Source organism: Anopheles bellator, chromosome 1 (genome assembly GCF_943735745.2).
Source record: "Anopheles bellator chromosome 1, idAnoBellAS_SP24_06.2, whole genome shotgun sequence".
Lineage (NCBI taxonomy): Eukaryota > Metazoa > Arthropoda > Insecta > Diptera > Culicidae > Anopheles > Anopheles bellator.
The window spans coordinates 55,685,685-55,704,573 of NC_071285.1; the positions used below are offsets into that span (position 1 = coordinate 55,685,685).

Genomic DNA, 18,889 nt, shown 5'->3' on the forward strand with positions numbered 1-18,889 from the left:
TTTTTATTGTATAGAAGATTACATATTGAACCACATTACGGAAAACCCCGACAAGTGTGCCCAGAAATTGCTTCGAAACAAGAATCTCTTTATTGATCGCTTCGGTGCGGAAGTTTATAGTTAATTGTAATCAATTCCAACTCGCATCTCAAGCCGGATACTCAGCGTGCCGGATGAACAGTGGGTATTTTTCTAAAATATCCTAATAAATCTCTGATGATTTTGTAATGTAAATGAATGATATTTTGAAGGGAACTAACTGTTCCTCGTCGACAGGCATTAACACCACGTGCCGTAAGCAGTTTATTTCTAAATCAGTATGTAAAAGAAGGATGATTTGAAGAAAAACAAATGCAATAATAAAACGGATGGTGCAGAAATACATGACGGTCGACGATAGCCGCGTTTTTGCTTCGAGTCTGGCATCGAAATCGCCTCCCGCACTCCCGTGTCGCTCGGTAAGTAGTCTGGGCCCCGCCCGGTGTCCCTAGTCCGCGCAGCATTCGACCGTTTCTCTGTGTTCCGCCACGAATGAGACCGTCCGATCGCGGCACCGTTGTCTCACGGAACATCTGTGATACGCCGGGGGATTCTTAACTACCGGCAGCGGTCGTCAGGGTAGTACCAGCGGTTTAAAGTACGCCCGGCAGAAGATGGCCGTTGTCGATGGCGGCAGGTCTTGCGTTCGGTAGTACGTGTCGACCTTGTCGAGCTCGAGCTTATCGAAAACGGCCGCATACTCGCGGTGGAATGAAATCAGATCGACGTCGGCCCGACCGATCTCCACGATCGCCAGGAACAGCATGTCACGGTAGATCGAGTGTGTTCGATCGACGCCCCGATGTTTGAGCTTCTGCCTTTCGTTGGCCAGCCGTTTGACGGGAGTCAGCAAATCGTTACAACGTATCGACGCGATTACTTGTTGCATCACACTAAAAGGTAGATAAATGAAATCAGACCGGTGTCGGCAGGAACGGGAACGACGACATTGTGATACTAACGTTCGGTTGATGGACGTTTGATCGGTGAGTAACGCTTTCAGCAACGTACTGTCCGGTTGATTCTGTCGCCAGAGCATGTACATGGCCGGCCCGGCCTCAGAGTGCAGCCGTGGGTTGTCCCACAAACAGTAGACGACAACGGTTTTCAGCATACTTAGCGGATCGGCCTTCTCATCCTCCTGCCAAGGTAAAGGGAAAAAGAGTAAATGCCGATGGCCAAACTTATCGCATACAATTCCACGCTAACCTGTTTTGACTGCACAAGACTCGGCAAGTGGGTGGAGACGTCTATCCGCTCCATGAACCACACCAAGTTCCAGTAGATGATGGGATGCTCCTCGACGAAGGTTCCGTTCGTGAGCGCCATATCGCCCTCCTGACTGAGGACGTTTTCCAACTCTTTGCGCAGCACAAGCGGATTCAAGTATGGCACACTGATAACGTCCTGTGGTGCTGCGCCTGTGGTCGTAGGTTGCTGCGATTCCTCCGGCTGCTGGCTGTCGAGGATCACTTGCACGTTCAGGAATGGCACTGTCACTTTATTGCAAGCATGACAGGTGGTGTTGAGATTGGAATCTTCGGCCGACCAACCCGCCATCACGTCTTCATCGTACAGCAGTACCGAACAGTTGTGACACTGCGAACAGGACGTAATTTGAATCACGTAGTCTGCGCCATTGTTCTCCGAAATCTGCAAATATGGTAACAGAATGTATATTCGTCTCTCTCCCGGTGGAAAATGCGGTGTCCTCTTACATCGGTCACCGACGGGTACACGTTGTCCGGCAGCATCGGATACACGTTCAAGCTACCGGTAGAGGCAGTGTTTTCTCCCAACGGCACAAGATTGTTGTAGCTAGACTTGCGCGATTCACTGAAACGGCCCCACAGATCGAACTCACTGGACACACGCCGCGAACGGGAACCGTTCAGTGTGCCACCGCCGCTGCCCATCGAATCGTCGTGTTGCAGGAGGTCATTTTCCGACCCGTGCCCATCACGGTCCGGTTGCGTTCCGCTACTGTTGAAACCGGTTGACTTCACGGGCGTTGTGTTCGCCGATATGGCTTCTTTGATTTCGTCCAACTTCTTGGCCACCGAGGTGGCCGCATTTTTTATGCTGCTCAGCCCGCCCTGAAAAATCTCGTTCGATTTTTTGCCCGTGAAACTTGGGCTACGGAAAACAACGAAACGAAACAAAATTGAGTTGGTGTTTGCGACGTAGGGTTCCCAAAAAATGCAGACCCAGCGGTCCAGAGAGCTGACAGCGTGCGACAATGTATTTAGAAACGACACGAAACAAAACACAGCTTGCACAAAACACTGGACACTTACCTTATGTTGGAAATGTTCTCTATCATGTTGGACGACAACGACTTCAAGTCTTTTTTCATGGACATACGTGCAGGTGAGTAACGGCTAACCACAACATAACGTTCAATAACGGTTTAAGATGCAAGAACAAATGGGAACAAAATAAGTAAGGACATAAAATCATACGGCACAGCAAGGGACTAGCTTTTACGATGATGGAACGGAGCGAGTTAGAATCGGTACAGCATGCAATGAACAAAAGGGCCACACTCACCCAAAGTTGAACTTTAGCGTCGACCCAAGGGAGGCAAAGCCGGACGAAGCCGGCGATGCGTTCGCCGCCGTCGTTGAGGGCATCGTTTCCGAGCGCTGCATGCTTTTGTTGAGTTGCAGCGAATCGTCGAACGTTGCCGATCGTTGTCCTTTGAAAAGAATGGGTTGATCCGTGTAGATCGTGTCGTTGCTGTTCAGCTGACGAGAAAGGCATTCTGTATCGGTGGCCACCGCTGACGGTTGCGGTTGTCCAGCCTCGTTGATCACTTCATCATTCAGCGCTCCCAGCGGATCGTCTTGTGTAACCACTGTCCTAGGAGATATCCTGTACAAACATTCAATACCCATTAAACATCAACCGAGCCGCGGGGTGATCACTCGCGTTCGATACTCACTTGGTTGGGCTTGATTTCGTGTTTCCTTTCGTGTCATCCAGTTCCTCCTGGGAGCTGTTTTCAGTCTCGTGGAAATCGAGGGCACGCTTTGCTTTCATTCCATCGCCCCCGGCAGCGGCGACGGCGACAGAATTTTGTCTCTGCAGCTTATCGACAAATTTGGAGTCGCCCGCAAAACTGTCGGCCCTTGCCAGCATGCGCGGACTCAAGTCGCACGAGTTCTTTGGGGGCGGTGATTTGTAAGTAGACTTCGATGCCTTCGGATGGTGGTGATGATGCGGCCCATCGCCACTGATCAGCAGACCGGCACTGGACAGCACATCGGATGTGCGCTCTTGATGGGCACCCGACGTAGTGTGCCGCACGATGGCCCCCAACCGCCCACGAAGCTTGTCAAATGCAGTGAAATCCAGTCCGGGACTGGCGGTGGTAGCCTGGGCGGGCTCTGCCTGGGAGTAGCCCGAATCGAGACTGGTACGTGAGGTGCCGTTCACCGACTCCAGTGTGCTGCCCAAATTGTTTTCCTGCGATAACGAACGACGCCGTCGATCGGCGAATTTCATTCCGGCACGCTTGAACTGGGCCGCTCCCAGAATGATGTTGCGTAGACGGTTCCATCGGACCTGCGATGAAAGCATAGAGTTTGCCGGCCACTGCGCTTCCAGCACGCAGCGATTGTACACACCGTACGTGAGGGCGTTCGGTTGGATACCGGACCGTTTCATTAGGTAGTGCAACCGTACGGCCAGCACGGGCAGGTTGTGCATCCCGCAGAGCTGCATCATGATGCGGTAGCACACCTCATCGCACTGGACCTTCAGTTTCGAGGCTTTGCTGAGCAAATCGTAGGCCGCCTTCAGCACGTCGTGCTCGCGGCCACTACTCTCCGATATGAGGCTAGGAAGTGCAATAAAGTAGATGGAGTAGCATGTGGCGAGCAGGTGCTTGGCCCAAAGCTCCGGGTGCGCCTGCTGTTTGCGGGCCAGTTTTTGAGCGGTTTTAATTTCGTGCTTCGTTCTCCGTGCCATCGGTGAGCCCGGGGCCAGTGCGCCATGATGCTGCTGTTGATGCAGCACTTTAGACAGCATGCTGCGGCGCGACTGCTTGAGCAGCATGGAGTCCAGCACGAAGGAACTGTAGCGATAGCTTTGCTGCGACATCAGCTCCGGTTGACACTCGGGTGGCAAGACAAATTTTGTCGTCTCACTGCTCTGCCCGGCGTCCCACTCGATCAGTTTCACTTCCGCCGAAGTGTCCTCGTAGGCGCTTATTTTTTCGGTGCACTCGTCGAAAAAGGCCAAATTGTGGTCACCATCGGACACGAACGAGCGTTCCTCGATGAACCGAATGAACATTTGCGTTTTCATGAGCAGCTGGAAAAATTTGTGATGTGCTTTGTCGCGTGATCGTAGGAACGCTTCCATGCGAAACAGGGCGGTCGGATCGGTGGCCCCTACAGTGGGAGCTTTCGAGATCGGTACCAGATAGTCGCGGTAGCCTTTCAGGATGGACGCCATGAACTGCAGGAACGCTTCCTGGATGCGCTGTTCGAGGTTTTGCTCACGCTTTCTCTTCTTCAGATCCCGATCCAAGCTGTTGCTCGAATCGGACCCATTGCCCTGGCCCAACTCGTCCAGGTTACGCAAGGTTTGGCGCAAGGTGCGCGCTGCCCGCTTCGGAAGCAGCTTCGTCGTCAGATGCTTTTGCGAGTCACACAGGCTGATGTTGTTCGTATCGAGATCGACGCACGTCACGTCATTCGGGGGCTCGTAGAGTTCGAAGAATCGGGAATCTACACCAATCAGATACGGCAACGGTGCGTGTAGCACTTCGGCCAGACCCAGCGGACACAGCGGTATGTACGGGCATTGCCATCGGAAGGGAAACAAAAACGACGATACCGCTTCTGCGACGGCCGTCAGAATGGCCGGTCTCAGCGAGTGGATGAGCAGTTTCTGCTCCGTCAGGACCAACAGCAGTACGTGCAGACAGTTGTCGGGGCCCAAGTTGGAGAGCAGCTGACGAAATCCGGCCCCACTTCGCGGGAGTGGTGAATCTTCCGGAAGGGTGAGCAAAATGCGATTGTTACTCAACGTCGACAGCTGCAGTAGGATGCTCGGTGACGGGAAAGGCACCTCGTCGAGCAGGTGTGTGATGTACCGTTCGATGGGAACTGGCAAATTTTCGTCGCCGATGGAAAGTTGCTACAAGAGAAAGGAAAACGAAAGTTAACGCACTTTGTACAGCCCGCACGTGCGGAAACGGGGCTTACATGTAAAAACTGGAGCCATTTCTCAAATGTATCCCCGAATGGCCATCGCGACAGCAGGCAAATGGACTTATTGACGTGAAGCGAATGAGTTTTCGGCGACTCCGCAGTCCACTCAAGCAGTTCCTTTTGCTGAGTATTCAGGTTGTTTTCACTGTAACGAACGAGAGTTATGAAGTTTACAGCATTTTTGAGAAACTTTCCGCCACTCACTCGAAGTCCTCGTAGAACGTTAGGGCTGAACCGTAAACTTTGTACGTGCCATCGTTGACGGTGAGCACGAAAGTGCTAAAGATCGGCTGAATCGGTTTCCGTTTCATCTGCAATACCGAGTGCGTTCGATGCCTTAGTTAGTTAGATGGCGGCCTAACGACCGGTTGCTTACCTTGCCATCACCTCCCGGTACGTGTGGCCAAGTTTCCAGCGTCGTGCCCATCGGCAAGCAAAACAACGGTACACTGTGGCACAGGGTGAGCGGGAAATCCTTGTGATCGACGGTCGGGTAGCGGTGTAGAATTTCCGGCTCGTAACTGATCAGCTTGGGGCGGTTCACTGATTTTTTGTAGCACAGAAACACATCACTGCCCATCAGGCCCTTGTTGAGCGTTTTGTGGATCATGCAAAAGGCATGCGGTGGTTTCTCCCCTTTGGACGGCACTACGACGCACAGATCGGTGACGACGAGTTCGTTGCAAGGCATATTCGTAGGGGCGCGCCGAAATGTGAGAAATGTTTTGGCGGACGAATTGTTCACATTGGCCACCCGATCGCCGGGAGTGCTCAGAACCATACTTGCGTCCGCCATAATGCGTTCGGCTCCTTCGTACATAACACCGATATCAACCAGCGGCGGTTTATCCTTCCCCCGGCGGTAGTAGATAAAACAGGCCGTCGTACGGACGGAACCATAGTTCAGATCGGCCAGCAACCCGGTCGGTGTGTTCTCGAGCACTTCATAGTCGGCCGGGATTTGTTCACCCAGCGACGGAAAGTACACTCCGATGTCTGTTATGGGATCGATTGAGCTGGCCGATCGCAGGTGTGACGAGTCGTTAAATATGTTCTCCTTCAGCAGTTTGGGATTTTCCGACATTCCGGCCACTACAAAGTAATCCGCGACCCGTCTTTCCTCCATTTTGACGTGTACTCTACTGCTGAAAGTAATAGAACAAAAATTTGAAGCCCGGTCATAGAAGGCCATACACACATTCGCTCATAGCTGGCCTACTACGCTCACAACTAACTATTCGTTGACTTTATCGGTTTCTTCCAATTTTTATACTTTTCCCATGTATTCTTTCAATTGGAAAGCATTCTATTACCTGAACGCTTCGCAGTAGCCCTTTTCGATGCAGATCCGACGGATGACAGATCCAGCAAACCCCGCAAGAGCGCAAGATATCCAAACAAATCGAGTCGAATGCCCAGACGAAACAATGCAATGCCACGAACAGTGACGCTGTTCCGTTCAGGGCCGCCCGCAATTAACCGAACATCATACTGCACCGACGGAGGGATTCCTGGGTGGGGGGTAGAACGGATTGATCGTTTTCACACTGCGGCTCGTTCGGTGGATTGATCGTCGATGGTGGCACACCTTTTTGCAATCAATTTTCGGGTCCAATTAAAAACGATGCGAGGTTGCCCGCCTAGGGGAACTCTGTTCGGTGTCGTTCGAAATGGGTCAATAACACTGTGAATATGAACAGAGCTTTCAGAACGTTGATTAGAATAGCAGAAGGGCTACTTTTCCGTACGTGGTGACGATGAATAGCAAAACAAACTGAACCCGTTACGGCATGCAAAACACGTTTTGACAGCCAGCCAGGCACTCACCCGGGCACCCGCGCACCCAGGCACTCATTCGGCAAACGTCAACAATTTGAATGAAGATCCAAACAAAAACGGTTATTGACTCGTTATCAACGTTACTAAGTCCTTATCATTTGTCTGCTTTACTTACACGGTCTTACCGTACGTACCGTTTCTTTCAAAACTACAATGATTGACATGATTGAGCCTGACGCAGGGAATTAATGTAAGTTTTACGAAATTAATCGTACTGGTTGATTTATTTCATTAGTTCCAATGTTTCGGATGTTGTTTTTCGGTCCGAAGTTGTTTAAAAGATAACAAAATTGAGCAGTTTTATACACCAAAACAAAACAAGGGGATAATATTGCACGTAAACTATCGAAACAGTAGGAGAAACAATACCACGAAGAACGATATATCTGTGAATGTATTTGTGATATGATCAGTACTCCGAAGCAATTGATGGCCTCCTATTGTGAAGTATGTTTGATACCACTGTTACTGTGAAACAATCAGAAGCAAACTCCCGGTATTCTCGGTCCAACACGTTCTTCAACTTCTTAAGCGTTAAGCTACCAACGGCACCGAACAGGAAGCAGCGCACAAGCGTAGTAGAGGAAGCGGCGCAAAAGCGGTGTTTTTCAATGTATCTAACATGGATAACACAAGAATGTCTGTGACCGGCACAGTGATTCCGTGTCAAATCATAACCGGAACTATCGATAGCAAGTTCACCAAGCGTTACCCATGCAATCGGTGCTACTTTATTCGAAGAGTGATCCGAAAAAAGTTGTGGGTCGCAAGAAAACATTGCATTGAAAGAATGTTTTGAGAGGTCCCGGTGGAAACCGAGCGGCACTGCTAGATGCTTAATAAATAAAAAATAAATATCCAACAATATTTGCAGCATTATCCGAGTCCGAGTCTTACGGTAGTAGAAAGTGTCGTACAATAGGAGTCAAGCGAAACTACTCGAGTGAGAACGTGGTCAATCTCATTACGCTTACATATTCATTCGATCATATTATTCAGTTATACAGTACGCGGTACGGCTGAGATTTGCTACATAATCATGGAACTTTGCGAAGCACTTTCCGTAAGGGGACATATTGTCACTTATTTGATTATTTCTGATTCGAATATTATCACCTGCACGAAAGGTTAACACACATTTAATACAAACACTATACACTTTGGCCAGGGGGAGTGGTTACCGCCGACACGCTTGTCGCTATGTCTAGTGATCGTTCAGCTTGTCTTGGCTGCGGGCACTTCGTATGCGCGAGTTTTTACGGTTAGTTGGTTCGAGATAGGCTGCCGGTGCCCAGCCTTCAAGACCGGTTGCTGCAAAGATACCAACACGAGGCATTAACTTACTGGCGTAACTTGGAGCAGAGTGTAACGTCCGTCTTACCGATCACTTTAACAAACCACCAGCCAGCACATCCTACTTTCAGTAGCTCCACCAGATCGGATTCCTTCATGGACACTTCCGAGTTGCCCATGGCGCAGTAATCCGCTAGTGATACAAATTTGTGACCCGGCACCACACTATCCTCCACGGTGGTGAATTCGTCCTCGCTGTTGGAGTAGTCCGAGCTCCACGCATTTGCCTCCTGATTGTCGTGCTCCGAGGACGACGATGAGATGACGGTAGAATTCAGCAGGCCCTCGTCATTCATATGCCCTATCCGGGTGACGACATCTTGCGCAAGACCAAGTATTCCTCCACCGTTGGCTTGCTGCTGGTCACAGCTCAGTGCACGGTTCGGTGTACAGTGTAGCGCAGGTGGCGTGTCCCAGGAAGCAGTGTGTCGCAGGGTCCTTCAAAACAAAGAACAGGAATCGATCAATGGATGAGCTCTGCCCAGGGAATACACAAAGCTGGAAACACCAAACACTTACTTGTGATTCATGCTGTACTGCTTGATCTTTTCGCCCTTCAGTTCCTCCAGCTGGTTCAACAAGACTCGTTTGATTTCGGCAACCCATTTGTTTTTAATCTCAATCGTGGCCGCTTGTATTGTGTGCACCTCTTGTCGACCCTGTAGCCACACTTCGAATCGTCGCAAGTCTCCTCGCACTGACTCGGTCAGACCAATCTGCGACATCTGCGGAAAAGTCCGGGGCAAGTGAGTGGTCCGGACCGTCAATCAATCATCTACTCTTTATCCCTCTATCCTACCTGCAGCCAGTGTTTGAATTGGTAGGTACTTTTGTTGTGCCCCGTCTTGGAGCCTTGCTTGCAAAAGAGCATCGCCTTTTGGTAGAGGAAAATGTGCCGGTTTTGCGTTTTCAGCCGCAACCGAAGGTCTTTCTTGCTTTCCGTCCACACTTGGAACGAATCCTGGAGCAGCAGTTCGCCCTGTTGCGATAGATCGGCCTAAGCGGGGAACAAAGACAGCCATAAGTTGGACAGCCCCGACAACAGGTAGCTAACGGACACTTACGGGAAAGCCTGTAATAGCGATTTGGTGCATCGAATCGTTGACACACTTCAGTACAACCAGCATGCAGTCCAGTGCTTTCTGTAGCTCCCGCGAGCACGTGCCGGTGTCGCTGAATCTACAAATGGGACAGTGCGTACATTATTACCATGGCCCGTGGAGCAACGGACGGCTCCCGCACTCTCTTACTTGAGCAAATCTTTGAGAAGTAATTGGTATTTGGTGATCCTTTGCACAGGCTTTAGCAGGTAGGCAGCGAGCGGTAGCTTGTGGCCGAGCTTCTTTTGGCATTCCTGCAGGAACAGATGCGTATCGACGAGGGTCTCCCGAAGACGCTCGGAACGGGGTATGTTTTGACAGTAGTACGAGTACAGCCGGAAGAAGGTATCTCGCTGGAAGTAGGGCAAACCGAAAATGGTCAGCACCGTGTGGTGAAGGGCTGGACAGCCGCGAAGGCGCTTACCCGTTGAACAAAGCAGAGTGCGACTAGTTCGGTTGTGGAAATGCAGTTTTCCAGGTCCTTCAAGAAGATATCGTTGTGGAAGGTGTACAGCTCGTGCAGGTTACCGAAGAGTATGTCCGACTTCCCCTGGAGACCCGGTGGCACAAGAGAGCCCATCTCTTCCGATACCATCTCGTCTTTGTAACCCTGCGTTCGGTGTAAGAAATCGAGACAAAAAAATGATTAATAATTCCGAGTTATTACGAGTTTAATAAAGACGGAAAAAAGCGAAGACAAGAGATAGTAACAGAATAATCAACGACTTATGGGGAACTGCGGTACTGCTTTCGGGCACTTCCTCGAATATTGCCTTGACTATTTGCCCAACTTCACCCAAAAGCGACGGAACTATGTCAAACATGAGAGTTACACAACAAGCGACATTTCGTTTTCAACCCATCCTGCGGGCCAATCTTACTATGTGGGTTGTCCGAAAACAAAACGCCCATTACCTACTGCGGACCAGTGTGGACAAACTTTCCCAAAAACTGGCGCGCACACACGCAGGATTTATCGCGTAATTATGCCTGACACAGCTTGCCATCAAGCGGTGTCTTGAGCCGGGGGCACCTCGTTTCCAGGGCGTTGCTCCATTGCACCCGCCATCGTCGGCCGATTGAACGAAATGTGACATCAAAAATGGCTGCAGATGCGGTAACGCAAGCACATGTCGGCATGTGAGACAGAAGCAACCGGAGTTTGGGGCACGCACATGAAGAAAACGAACCAAACAAAGGAGGAGAAAACCGTCAAAGAAAAGGGCTCAAGCGAATGAGGCGGTTAATGGGATAGAGAGCGCGCGCGGTGACTTGAACCTCGACATCGGCGACGAACCTGTCAGGCGCCTGATGACGGTTGCCGCAAGACGATCACAATAACCACAACGCTTATCGGCCATCGGCGATCCCTTCACCTTCCTTTCGCGCGATCACTCAGTGTTTTATAGTTCGTAGGCCAGCCATTTCGTATCATGTGCATCGTGAGTTGCACAACCTCGTGCGACCCACACACGATCAACCGAATGCCTAAAAATAACGCAGCGATCGTGCGAAAATTTATAGTGCACTTTGGTCGCTTTACGATAACTCTCCGGAATTTTGAGTATTTCCAGGTAAAGCCGACAACATTGCCGGGAGAGTGTTCTTTCACTTTAATCGTCGCCCGATCGCGATGCACTACTGCGCGTCCGCATTCACCTGACCTCTCTTTAGGGGCACACATTAACCCAACTTACACTTTCCGGGAAAGATCGAAAGTTTAGTTTTGACTCCTCGATGATGCCGGCACCGAAAAACGGGCTGGCGGTCCTTTCGCCAATTTTTGAACGCTGCTCACCGTACCCTACACCGAACCCCGGTGGCATGGTCAGGCTGTTGACGAGCGTTTCCTTTCGCGATCGCACTTCCGCCCGGAACCGTTCCTTGGTGTTCGATGGAATCGTCTCGTAGACACCGACGTCGTCGAAAATGTACGGCCGGTGCGTTTGGTCGCTGGTCGCGATCACGCCACCGAGGGCCTCGGGAAAGAAGGGACTGCGGTCGCGGTGCGACAGTTCCTCTTCGCCGTCACTGTTGACGGGCAGAAAGATTTGTCGCCGTTCGTTCAGCCGACCGCCGGCCGACGAACCGGAGCCACCATCCCGCTGCTGACCACGGTGGTGCTGGCGACGACCGACCGTCATCGCTTGGTTGACGTAGTCAAAGTTTTTGAAACAATCACCACTGATCAGATTGTGGCTCACGTTGGGAAGCGACCCAGCCGCGACCAGCAGATTAGTCGGCAAATTCCGGGCCGCCGGTGGAGTCGCCTTCGTCTCGAAGGACGTCGGTGTCGGTGGCGCGTGATAGTCGCCACTCGAGTACGGTGGTGGTGGCAACGAGTTGTACTGGAGCGGATGATGATGGTGATGCTCGCTGGGCACGCATTTTTGCGATTGCCGCCTTCCCACCGGCTTACGCTGGCCCTCGTGGCCATGGCCCTTTTCTTTCGATCGCTTCTTCGAGGGCACCTTCTCGCGCAGAAAGTTTCCGTAGTGGAACCGTGTGTACTCCTCGGCGCTCGCGAACCCCCGTTTGCGGACAAAGTTCTCGATCACCCGTTTGTACTCCTTCTCCGAGTAGCCACCTCCGGTAGCCTTGTTGCGCGGGTTCCGCCGCAACTTCAGACTAGCCACCTTCGTCGCCGGCCGCTGCAGGGTGTACCTCATCAGTGATTTCTCACAAAAATCGCGCACCTGCTGGTAGGTCCGCTGGCAACGGGATTGCGGTTTCGCTTGCTTCGGTAGCGTCACGTACGGAGGCAGATCAGCGTGAGCGGACGGTGGCGCATCTTTCCCCGTACGGTTCCGTGGCGTTCCGGACCGGGTCTTCGGGAGTGAAAAGTATTCCGCAAACGAACCCGAGGACACTCCTTCCAGTGGTGGCGGTTTCTGCTGTTGATAGTACTCCTCGAACGATCGGTTCCTCCGGCAGAACACCGACGGGTTGCTGTGCGACGTATAGTACCCACGGAGCGGCGGCAACGGTGGCACCGGTGGGCAAGCCTCGGCCATCAGTTTCTCCTTCTTCACCGAGTCACAATCGTTGTTCGAAACGACCAGCGAAGAAGAATCGCCGCCACCAACGCCCGGTATTCCCGTCGAGTCCGCGCTCCACTCGCCCCCGGCCGAAAAGTGCCCATTCTCGGACCCACTGTAGATGTAGTCCATGATGTCCAGGTACCGCTTTTTGATCAGATAGTTCCGAAAGTCCTGATCCTTCACGATCTCCGTGTACGACATCGTGTCGAAGTACTCCTGCAGGATCTCCATTTCCGTTTTCTCATCGTTATCACTCTTCTCCAGCAGCTGCACGATCTGGCTCTTCCGGAACCGGCTGGCGGACCGTTGCGAAACGGAGCTCTTCTGGCTGCGCTGCGATCGCAGCGTAGCGGCCACCAGCGCGTCGGCCTCGTGCACGTTAATCTCCGGGCAGCTACCACCGAAGTGCCGGAGCGATCGCGTCAGCGTCTTGGGCCCGCCGTTTCGTTTCAGTGACTGAAAAGGATTGGCCGGAATCTGTGCCGCGTGCGACGGCGGTGGCAATGGTGCCAACGGTGGTGGTCCCTTGGAGAAAACGAGACCACCACCGCGCTGCTGCTTGCCCGAGATCGACTTGTTTTTGAGGAACAGGTGCGCCCGATTGCCGAATGCCTGAAACGCATCGGCCTCGTAGCGCGCGCTGCTGCCCCCGATAGTGCCGGTTGCCAGTTCCGGTGCAGCACCTCCTCCGCCAGCGGTTCGATGGAATCCAAGCGTACCACCGCCCATCCCACCGAACCAAGACGTTGGGAAGTCGCGCGGTGAAAAGCGTGGCATTATTCCCCCATCATCGGCGGCGCGGTGGTGTTCGGGGTCATCGGTGGTCTGCTGCTCCGATTGCTCTCCAAACAGGGACGCCCGGAACGACAATGGGGACGAGTCCGAGCAGCAACTGAGCGAAGAGCTCGCTGCTACGACTGCTGGCTGACGCCTGGTGCTGTGATCCTTCGTTCGGGATGCCTTCGATCTCCTGGAGGAGGCCTTACAGATTGCTGGGCTTCCCGGTGGCGGCTGCGCTGTGGTGGTTGATGGTACGTTCGGGATCTTAGTTGACACGGTGTCCCCAGCGCCGGAGGATCCACTACCACCACCGCCGCCCATATGTCGGTGCACCTTCCCGACGATGTAGCTGGCCGTGTTCCGGACCTTCTGGAAGCGGAACAGAAAACACTGACGCCGCCTGGCAGCACCGGATGATGATGAGTCGGCGATCGATGCGGTCAGATTGTAGTTGCCAAACTTCATCCTGGCCACCGATCCACTTGCAGGACACGACCACTTGCCAATGCGAACACAACACCGACCGAGGACTCCACCCAACAGATTGTTGTCATAAGGCGCGAGCGCGGGCGCGCGCCCCTGTGGCCTGTCTCTCTACACACCACGCGCACAAACACAGACACAGTGGCCCCAAATAAAACTATTAGCGCCTTTAAAAAGTGTTGCTGTTGAACCGAGCAGAGTAACACGCACAATAAACCACCCGGCCCGGCCCGGCAGGTCCGAGGTCCGGTGCCGACGGAGATTGGCGAAATTTTAAACGATTTTATATTCCATGTTTAACGGTTATTTAACGTGTAAATAATCACAAACGCAGCTTTCTTTTGGCTTCGGTTTGGGTGGCTCGTGCCGGTGCTCGGAAAAGTGGAACCATCACACGAGAGCAGCACACACTGCACGAGCCGAGCAGGGGGACGGCGGCGATAGCTGCAGCTACCCGATAGGCCTCCCCACAGTGCGCTCGCGCCGCTCGGGGTGGCCACAGTTTGAGAAATTGGCCACCGAAAACTCTCCTTTCCGTGGCGAGGGTTTAGGTTCAACCGGTGCAACCGACCTCGGACCCGCTGCTGATTGATCGCCTCCTGGGCGATCTACCGGTTCAAGGTGTTTAATGTAGTGTACAAGCACGCGATTTTTCCGAAACGCAGCCACACGGTAGTAGTGAAAATCCATTCATTAAAAACACGGTTAATGATTGAAAACTGGACAACGGAGAGAAACAAAAACGCCTTAATGGGTGCCGTTTTTTGGTGCGAGAATTACAATATCATACAGCGCCCCAGTTCGCGGAACGGGCGCACTCGACCGCACGGCGAATGTTAAATGCATTACGATGTAAATGAAACAGTTGACGACCGTCCGCAGGCGAAGGAAGAGTCCGGGCCATGCTCCCTTTTTTGCACCAGATAATGTTTTCAGCCCCGAAACACACTTTGCGGCGGTGGTAGCTCCCAACCTAGCTGGGCGTTTTCAATTACACTTCCGCAGTGCGGGGCCACACGCTTTTGGGGCCAGTGAAAACTGCGAGGGACACAAACGCACACATACAGATGCTAACTGGACCGGTACCGAACGATCCTGTAAGGATTTCTCTGGTGGATGCTTGATGTCACACCACAAACTGTCGCCCGCACGAAGAGATCGAATATCTGGGATCGAAGATGGTCAGCATGCGCGCGCCAGCGATCAGTCTTTCACTCGAACCGCGGCCCGTGTTCCGTGGAGAACGGAACCTCCTCACTGGACCACGCTGCGCTCTCGATGAGCTATCGATACGAACTAAAAACAATAGATACGGCCACCGATTGGTGAAGCTCGTGGGGCGCGCACACGCCCGTCGGGATGGATTGTTTGTGGCGGCGCGATCGGCACTGCCTGCACAGCCTTTTCGAATTTGCAAAACGGTGCGCCACGGACCCCCGGCGGGGAGTCGGAGGGCCGACCAAAAAAACCGTTCGAGCGCAAGCTAGGGCATCGCATCGCCGATGCATATCCTACACACAGCCCACGGCGTAGCGAAGGAACTAATGATGGGAGCCCTATGTTTTCTATGCTGCGCGCGCGCGATAAGCATCGATGCCCACCGATAGCGCGGCTAGGTGATAATGGGCACCGCTGTTGGGGTGTGCTAGAAAAATAATGCTTTTTTCGCTCCCCGTTCGGGTTTCGTTGCTTCCTTGGCGTGTGATGGATGAAATGATGGATCTCGTTCGCATTTTTTTTTTTCGAACAACAAACCACGCGTTTTGCAAGATCCACGCCAGGCTTTGCGCAGCGTTATCCGGAAAGCGTTCGTTATCAGTTTTCGGCATGCACCGCTGCTCGACTAATTAAATGCGCCAGACAGACGCTGCGCACTTGTGTGAACATCCACACCATCGTCTGCGCCATGTGTGCACACCACATTATGCCCGGGCAGCAAAATGCATCTCTTTTCTGGCTGCATAAAACGATCGCACTCGGTAGCAAACATAATTCGTCCGTTTTGTTTGCATTCCACTTCCGCGCACGGCGCTTAATCGATTGCATTGCTATGCTAATATTGGGAAGATGATTTAAAAAGCTGCTGAGGAAAAGCCTCGAAGCTCAATTATTACCGGCAACAACATTGACGTAACTGGCGAAAGCAACAGACGTTTCCTGCCAAAAATGATGACCTTGTGGTGGTTGCTACAGTGCGTGATAAGCCCCACCCGACGGGTTTATGATAGGCGCAATGGCAGGCAATATTGCTAGCCACACACCCAAACTGACCGGAACTAATTGATAACTTTATATATACCATATACACTAGATTGAGTGATTAATGCTATTGCTTGCCTGCGTGCAATCCGTGTCCTGTGAGCTTCATTACAACATTTCTAGTAAAAGTCGATTCCGCGCTACAGTTTCCGTGCTTTTATGCACCGGACTTCGGTCCGGTTTGGCGAGTGTGTCCGCCGAATAAGCACCGAACATCTGTGCGATCGCTCCAAGCACAGCTCCGGGCAAAGTTCTACTAAATCATAAGAAGACTCGGAAACGGCGGTGGCCGTCTAACTGTGGCCGTCATCATCGGTCATTTCTTGGCAGCGTGTCTGCCTTGCGAACGGCTTGAAAAACGGTGGCAAAATTGTTGTAACGCTCACTGCACATCCGTATAACCGTAGTTTCATTCCCTCGCCGCCGCCACCACCGCAGGCCCTCTGCCAGGTCCGGGGCGGTCATTCCCGCGCGCCGAGCGGCCGATTTTAATGGCGATCACCGATTAACTATGCGAAATGGACAGCCCAGCCTAGGGACGGCGAGCCAAGGAACAAACGAGCGGGCGAACACAAAGATAGCTAGTGAGCTCATATGAAACGAAACTAACGGTAGAACGGTTTTTCGTGAATCCGTCCGAGCGGTGAGCCGCGAGAAAACCGTTGACTAGAACAACAACAGGTCAGAAGATTGCGCGCTCGGGGAGCCACACCATCAGCCCGGAGATCTACCACCAACGTTAAGCGCGTTTCCGTTACGCGCAGGGGTTTAACATAGCGTTGGTATTCCGTAAGTCGGTGCTTGTACGACTCAACGCAATCTGCAATCAAGCTGCGGGCCTGTCGGTGTAACGCATAATGGCAACCCAATGCCACCGCGCCACCGCGACATCAATCAATCAAATATTAACACATTGGTGGCAGCAAATAATGATTCGCGTCGTGCAGACCCTGTGTTCCATTGCTCCAGCGGATTAAGTTGGGTTTATTGCGCGCGCCCAATAACCCAACCGTGCGCCCCAGGCATCAGATGAAGAAAGCGTGAATAAGGAAGAACGAACGCAAATGACCACAGCCGTGGAGTGAAGGAGAGATGATTCCACAGAAAACGTGGTCACGTGTACCCATGCGGGAGCAATGGAGAGAGACAGAGAGAGAGAGAAAGGAGAGCAACATACATAAACGACCCGCTGCGGTGCCCGCTTAGATTAAATTCCCCAACTTTTGCCCGATTCAGGGCACCCGGAGCATGACCGATTGACTCATTACGGCCGCGCTTCGGACCAAGCGCATTTCATTTGCGCATAATGCGTACCGCACACGGACCCCGCCATGTTGTGGCCGGAAATGCTCTCTCTCTCTCTCTCTCTCTCTCTCTCTCTCGCCTGATCGCCTGGAGAGCGCCACGCACTATCTGGCGACCCTAATCAAGGCCAAGTCCGATAATTGAAAAGGATGGCGCGCTCGAGTTTCGTTTGAGTTTCATAATTGTGATAGTTTGAAAATGCTTTTCCGGCAACCCGTCGCCGTAAGTTTTTCATCGCAAGTGGCTTAAGCTTCGAAAGTGTCTCTAAAAAGGTGTAAATCATAAACATAAGGACATAAGTGGTGTGCTTTGGGACTTACCCGCAAAATGGACCCCATTTCTGCGACATAGATGCGCTCGGTTTCCAGCAGTTCGGCCAGCACATGCCCTCGCTTTAGCTTTCGTTCGTCAGAATCCTAAAAGAAGAAGGTAAAACAACCCATTTCGATGTCAGTAAGTATATTGTTCCAGGCGGGCTCTCCGTCGTGATGGGAATGACCGCGCTTACCGTTTGACTTTGCAAATTGAGATCACTGTCCGAGCTGGCGATGACGGTATCGCTGCTGATCGAGATGCCCGAGTCGGGCGGACCTTCGATGGACCTTGGCCGTGCCGAGAAGCTGTCGATCTGAGAAATACAAGCGAAAAGGGAAGAAAAAAAACTCAAAATTATTCCATCTTCAACACTCGCTTTGACCGGCGGCTAGGGTAATCTGAAATTGGATTTTCTTGAGGTCGGAAAAATGCTTAAACCGATGCGATGCGCCTCACACGCTCGCGATGGATAATTGTTTCGCTCGATTCCGAATCGGTTCAGGAAAAAAGAACGGACGAAGAAGAAAGCAAACAAACCTTAGCCTTCCTGGCGTGGCGCTAACGACGTGGTTCCCGCGGGGAAGAGCCCGCGCACAGGGCGAGTAAAGCAGAAGCAGCGCAACCGCGAACCGAAATGAAATTGGCCGAAAGAAAGTTTGCCCCCCGCCCAGGCCACACTCTGGTCCCCTACTGGATCGAGGTCGTTCGTGAATCAAAAGGAAAAAAAAGCAACGCGCCCGCAGCATTATGTTTTGTGAACATTTTAGGCTTTTCTACAAGATCCCCCCCAGCCGGACCGGACAGACGGACGAATCTACAATTAATTCCGCCCCCCTTTTTACCGCCCAGCGGGCCAGTCGGACGACGAGGTAGCAGCACAGTTTCTCTTTTCGACCGCTTCGGCCGGGCTGGGAGTGATGGCGCCCGCAAATGGACCAAAATAGACCGCGCACCGCGACTCGCCGGATTCGATCCATTTGCTGCGTAACATCCACAGTCTTGCTGAAGGCTGAGTGCTAACTGGGCACACGAGTGCGCGCAGAAGTATATGGTGTCCAAAAGCCCGCTTAAGCCCCGTTGGGCGGGACCGGGAAAACCACCCGGTTGGATGACCCCTCAAGACTAAGAGGGGGCCCTAGGGTAGCGTGTAAGT

At 52.4% G+C, this 18,889-nt stretch overlaps 2 protein-coding genes across 5 annotated transcripts in view; both read right to left on the reverse strand.

Annotated features, from left to right (window-relative positions):
- Positions 1-107: 107 nt before the first annotated feature.
- On the reverse strand, positions 108-6,387 carry LOC131212093 (DENN domain-containing protein Crag). 2 transcript variants are annotated; one of them, XM_058205832.1, is made up of 10 exons: positions 5,638-6,387; positions 5,466-5,572; positions 5,256-5,406; positions 2,984-5,187; positions 2,590-2,913; positions 2,337-2,420; positions 1,758-2,175; positions 1,243-1,692; positions 1,002-1,177; positions 108-932 (listed from the first exon to the last, which is right to left on the reverse strand). In XM_058205832.1, the coding sequence occupies exons 1-10, from the start codon at positions 6,385-6,387 to the stop codon at positions 614-616; spliced, it is 4,983 nt and encodes a 1,660-aa protein (XP_058061815.1). In that variant the 3' UTR covers positions 108-613. The 2 variants fall into 2 exon arrangements, with proteins under 2 accessions (XP_058061815.1, XP_058061823.1); XM_058205840.1 differs by lacking the exon at positions 2,337-2,420.
- Positions 6,388-7,427: 1,040 nt separating this feature from the next.
- The window catches only part of LOC131216092 (guanine nucleotide exchange factor DBS), a 35,076-nt gene continuing 23,614 nt past the window's right edge, over positions 7,428-18,889 (reverse strand). For all 3 annotated transcript variants that reach the window (XM_058210510.1, XM_058210501.1, XM_058210518.1), the window contains 9 exons: positions 17,930-18,049; positions 17,742-17,837; positions 9,978-10,163; positions 9,704-9,906; positions 9,518-9,632; positions 9,253-9,450; positions 8,973-9,178; positions 8,482-8,891; positions 7,428-8,411 (listed from right to left, as the gene is read on the reverse strand). In XM_058210510.1, the coding sequence (XP_058066493.1) occupies positions 8,305-8,411; positions 8,482-8,891; positions 8,973-9,178; positions 9,253-9,450; positions 9,518-9,632; positions 9,704-9,906; positions 9,978-10,163; positions 17,742-17,837; positions 17,930-18,049 (1,641 nt within the window). In that variant the 3' untranslated portion in view covers positions 7,428-8,304. The remainder of the gene's footprint in view (positions 8,412-8,481; positions 8,892-8,972; positions 9,179-9,252; positions 9,451-9,517; positions 9,633-9,703; positions 9,907-9,977; positions 10,164-17,741; positions 17,838-17,929; positions 18,050-18,889) is intronic.